A 5,700-nucleotide genomic window follows, 5' to 3' on the forward strand; every position below is an offset into this window, starting at 1 on the left:
TACCAACATCATTGTTAAGGTATGAGATTGTTGCAATTGAATGCACACATCCATACCCATTTAGTTGCCACACTCTACACACTACAAGAAAAAGACCATTTTACGACGCGCAAACGATGACACTCATTGATTTATGTTACGCAAAAGAGAGTGACACTAAAAAAGTGTAATCTCTTCAAAAAATTTAAGAATTTAGGTCGTGCATTATTGCGTGCCCTTAAATTAGTGTCCAAAAAAAAAACAAAAAAACACGGAGGGCACCTATAATAAGATGCGTGTCGTCTAAAGATGTCGCTTTATAAATTTAATTTGAACGCGCGTTCTATCCTTTAATAATCAGGGGGAACGCGTTCCATCCTTTAATAATCAGGGGGGAAAATGAAAAAAATGAAATCCTAAAACATTAAAAACCCCGCCTTCCTTTTTTTCTTCTTTCCCTCTTGCCCTAATTATCGACTCCTCATTTTTCTCTCAGATTTGAGTCTCCTCTTTCATAAAAAATAAGAGGTAGCAAGGTAAATTTTCTGAGATTCGAAACTATATGACTCGAATTAGAGGTTGAAGATCAGAAATCGATGGTTATAAGTCAGATTTAGGATCGAAAGTCAGAGGTTCAAGGTACGATCGGAAACATCAAGAGATGGAAAGCAAAAGCAGAGGAGGCATCAGGTTCGAAGATTGTTCTCTTCTTCTTCATGTATATGCCCTGGATTTCTTTCTCTTACATTCAATCTGTAAAGATTCTTTTATTCCCTAAATCGGGTACGAAGATTATTCTCTTCTTCTCCATCTGTTTTTGGAACACATGGCTCTAGGAACCCTCACGTTTGCTAAAACCCTAGTTGCGATATCTAGGTTTTAGCAACATGTGCGTGGATTGCAGACGTTCACGCTTCCCGATCTTTCCTACAATTATGACGCACTGGAGTCGGCGATTAGCGGAGAGATCATGCAACTCCATCACCAGAAACACCACCAGACTTACATAACCAACTACAATAAAGCTATCGAGCAGCTCGATGATGCTATCACCAAGGGAGATGCTTCAACTGTTGTCAAATTGCAGAGCACTATTAAGTTCAATGGCGAAGGTTAAACACTATAATTTCCTATCTTGTCGATTTCAGTGTTTTTGGTTGAATACTTGCTAGAAGCGTTATGTATCTTACATTCGATCGGAAACTTCCTCTTCAAGTCCTAAATAGGTTAAAGTGAAACAACTGAACAACACATTTAGGACAAATTTGATGCTAGGAGGATAATAATATTCATATACAACCACATATATCTAATCTACCCTTATGTCTCTGAGCAGTTCATGTAAATCACTCAATTTTCTGGAAGAATCTCACTCCCACCAGTGTTAGTTTCTTGACTTCTTCCTCTGATTTAGATGATAATTCTGACTTCCGAGCACTATAATTTGACCAAAACTGAAACCCTAAAACCTTATTGCAGGAAGGAGGTGGCGAGCCACCACATGGTTCTTTGGGCTCGGCTATCAACCAGAGCTTTAGTTCTGTGGAAAAATTGATTGCTAAAATGAACGCAAAAGGCGCTGCTGTGCAAGGTTCTGGATGGGTGGTATATATGTTCCTTAATCTTTATTTTGTCATTTTGGTTTTTTCTTTCAACTTTTTTTTGTTATTTTAAACTTAGGATATATTTTAGCAGTGGCTTGCTATTGACAAAGAGTTGAAGAGGCTTGTGGTTGAAACCACATCAAACCAGGTAAGTTATCACTAGTTTTATTCAAACAAATTAGTATCCCTATTAAACTTCAGAAATCAAATTATTGAAATATGAATCTCTGTTTTAGGACCCACTGGTTACAAAAGGTCCAAGTTTGGTTCCTCTGCTTGGTATAGATGTTTCAGAGCATGCATACTACTTACAGGTGATTAAACAAATTTCATTTTTGTATGGTATACAAATTGCACACATTTCAACTTATATATGTGTTTTTGTACAATTTGCAGTATAAAAATGTCAGGCCCGATTACTTAAAGAACATCTGGAAGGTGATCAACTGGAAATATGCAAGTGAGGTATATGAGAAAGAGTGCCCTTAAAAGAGTTGCAGGTTTGTTAAGATTTAAAGGATGCAATAAAGAAACCCTATTTTACCCTTGGGATAAGAACATACTGTGTATGAAACCAGTTTTCCTGTTACACATTGGATTTTTCTGATTAGAATCCATTAAATCATTGAGTTTCAGTCAATAACTAACATTCCTTTGTGCAGATGAAGCTTATGATTGCTGTTTAAGAGCTGTTCAAATACTACCTATACATTCTCTCTCTCTCTCTCTCTCTCTCTCTCTCTCTCTCCGGTGCAGTCACTCTTCTAGCACTCGGAAATGGCGCTCCTGATGTGTTCCATCTGTCACAGCCGTTGGTGGTGGAAACCCCCGAACAGGATTCGACGCGATTTTATCTGTAGAGAATTTCGTTTCAGCTCTCGTCGTTGGTTTCGTCGCGATCTATGCAGCTCCCTTTGCTGTCTCCCCTGCACCTTTTATAAGGGACGTGTTGTTTTATCTGACGGCGACGTTGGGGATGGATAGTGGTGGGAAACTGAAGTGTGGTGGTTGTGAAGTTCAGAATGAAACAAATTCTATCGATCTACTAACACCACATTATGTCCTCTCACTCTAATGTACTCCTGCAAATCCTTTATCCCTCTAAATCATCCAATTTCATTTCTCTTTCCTAACATCCATCTCCCTCTCTGGTTAATCCTACTCTTTAGGACCTCGTGACTATCACTAGTCCATTACATAGTCGAAAAAAATCCCCCTAAAACATAACAACGACCAGTAGTTCTAACAGGATTCATCATGAGTGTGTGTTGGATTTTTTGCCTTGTGGTTCTGGTAATTATTGTATCTTCAAAATTTTCTGATTCAAAATTTTGGATATAAAATTTGATTAATTAACATCTATTTTGTAGGAATTGTCACTCGTCCTCTTGTTCTACTTCCTTATAAGATTGAAGAAGGAAAAGAATATGCAGAGTTTGCTCACATTCTATGAAAGTGGTTCACTGATTTTGGTATTATGACTAAAAAGCTTATGATCCTTTTGTAATTCTCAATCTCTCTGCATAATCTGCTTATAAGTTTATATACTTTTGTAGCTGCTTTGAGGAAGGAGTTTGCTGATGAAACTGACAGAGTGACAGGTCATACCAAACATATTTCCTCTGTTCCTATGTATCTCAGTATCTATTCTCCAAATGGTAATATGTAATTATAAACAAAAGATGTTTCATGCATATCAAATGTTAGAAAACATAATAAGTTATTAATAAATCTATTATGTCTAAATTTTTGATCTTTTATAATAAGTTACCAAACAGATTTCATCCGGATGAAGATAACAAGCCTGCTGATTTATTTGATGTAACGCCCGTAGATCAGGGCTAGTCAATTTAGAGACAATAAGAGTCAAAAATGACTTCTTGATAGAAGATTATTTAGGATGAATAATCCTAACTAAGTTGTAGTATATGTTACAAGGTTTCCGTGCATATAAAGAACGCCAAAATCCGAGTTATAACAAAGAAGTTATGACCTGTCGAAGTTTCGCGACAGAACCAGCACGACGCAATGCAACGTAAAAAGTGAATTTACATTAGAGCGGTATTTAGCCGAAGCAATCTAAATGAGAATCGAAGATATCATTGTTGGTATCGAAACGATAAAAAGTTAGGCGAGAACGGACGTCAAACGAAGAAGTTATGAATTTATAACGAAAGTTTCTGTCGCGGCCTATTAAAAATAAATAATAAAAATAAAGTCAAAATTAGCTGACGGAGTCTAAACGAAAGTCGTAGAGCGTGGTCTCACCTTTCCGTGGATATAAAGAACGTCGAAAACAGAGTTCGTATGAAGAAGTTATGAATTTCCGAAGTTTATTAATCATTTTGTAATTAAATTTAATTCAAAATCGGAGGTATTATCCGAAGGCGAGTCACCGGTGTGATCCGGAGTACGCCCCGCGTACGAGAGTACGCTACCGCATACTCAGCATAGTGTCGACACTTCGGATGACGCATGCAGTGACGATTTCGGAAGCAGTACGCGCTGCGTACTGCAGTACGCCCCGCGTACTCCGAGGCTCCAACCTCTATATAAGGGATCCGAAGGCAGCCGAGAATTTTGTTCATTTCTTCTCTTCTCTCTAGTCTTTTGCATCGTTTTGCGTGCTGATTCCACCCCGAAGCCCCGGTATCATACTCTAGCCCCGAGGCAAGTCCCGAGATCCCGAAGATCCCGAGAAGTGCGGTTCCCGAGTCGAAGCTCTGCCCGCGAGAAGTTCGATTTTTGTGAAGATCTTCCAGATCTGCTGTGGATTACTACTTCTATAAGCCGTAGTGCTGTCCGATCATCTTCTGATCAAGTGAGTGTATACTACCTTTCATAAACATGATAATAATACAAGTATGGTTTGAGTGTATTAAGTATATTGTTGTTTATATGTGTGGGTGTGTAGTTGCTTTCTTCTAACACATCAATATGAAGTATTTGCTATGAAATACGTGCTATGTGTTTATATGTTATTGGTCTATTTGAGATGGACATGGAAATTGGAGTTTTATACAGGTGTTAAATGATTTAAACTGTGTAAGTACTTATGTCTACAAAATTGTTGGGTAGAACAAGGGTAGATGGGATAGTTGGTGACTATGGAGTTAGCGCCTATTGTATAAACCTTGGTGACTATGGAGTTAGCGCCTATTATTAGGTAAACCTTGGTGACTATGGAGTTAGCGCCTTTTGTATAAACCTTGGTGACTATGGAGTTAGCACCTATTGTATAGACCTTGGCGACGATGTGACTTCGTGCCTATTTGATGAACCTTGGCGACTATGGAGTTAGCGCTTGTTAAGTAAACCTTGGCGACTATGGAGTTAGCGCTTGTTAAGTGAACCTTGGTGACTATGGAGTTAGCGCCGCTTGAGTGAACCCCGACGACTATGGAGTTAGCGTTTGATAACTATGGATTTAGTACTCGATAGATAAACTTTGGCAGCAATGGATTTCGTGCCGATTCCTTAGGAATAAGTGAATGAAGGATAGTTGGTTCTTAGGGTGAAACCTTAAGAAGATAATGGGGATGGGTATTTGGGTTGATTGTTTGATAATTGAATATAACAAATGTATTATTGTGGGTTGAAAACCCTATATGCTCACCAGGCTCCCAAGCCTGACCCACTCAGTTTTCTTTTCATTACAGGTAATGACACAAGAGTATAAGTCGGCGGACTTGACGAGAGATTTTGGATTGTAGATTAGTAGTTGAATAATTATTGTAAGGTCTATTTTACATTGTTTATGCTTTTGGTCTGTAACGAACATGACATCCCGAGGTTTTATTATTTAATAAAAATACATTCTCTTTGAAAAACGATTTGATAAATTTTATCATATTTTATTTTGGGAACAAATTTCGCAACTCTTTTAACCAAAAGATTACTCTGATTTTATAAAAACAAAGCATAAACAAATCGGTCTTTTCTGGCCGTGAAATTGGGGATGTCACAGTTGGTATCAGAGACAGGGCACGGGTCGATGTGTTCGACGGGGACGTCGAACCCTATAATGGGGGGTGAAAGTGGGTTAGATCTGATCCCACATCGACTGGGAAGGAGAACTAAGCATTCCTTATAAGGGGTGTGGATACCTTCCCTATCA

General features: G+C 38.3%; 1 protein-coding gene across 1 annotated transcript; it reads left to right on the forward strand.

Annotated features, from left to right (window-relative positions):
• The first annotated feature begins 1,439 nt into the window (after nucleotides 1-1,439).
• Nucleotides 1,440-2,163, forward strand: LOC145092722 (superoxide dismutase [Mn], mitochondrial). The gene is made up of 4 exons (XM_079030700.1): nucleotides 1,440-1,584; nucleotides 1,675-1,731; nucleotides 1,820-1,897; nucleotides 1,980-2,163. The coding sequence occupies exons 1-4, from the start codon at nucleotides 1,543-1,545 to the stop codon at nucleotides 2,070-2,072; spliced, it is 270 nt and encodes an 89-aa protein (XP_078886826.1). The 5' UTR covers nucleotides 1,440-1,542; the 3' UTR covers nucleotides 2,073-2,163.
• The last annotated feature ends 3,537 nt before the right edge of the window (nucleotides 2,164-5,700 follow it).

This window comes from Lactuca serriola, chromosome 3 (assembly GCF_051521515.1).
Source record: "Lactuca serriola cultivar US96UC23 chromosome 3, Lser_US96UC23_V15, whole genome shotgun sequence".
NCBI classification, from domain to species: domain Eukaryota; kingdom Viridiplantae; phylum Streptophyta; class Magnoliopsida; order Asterales; family Asteraceae; genus Lactuca; species Lactuca serriola.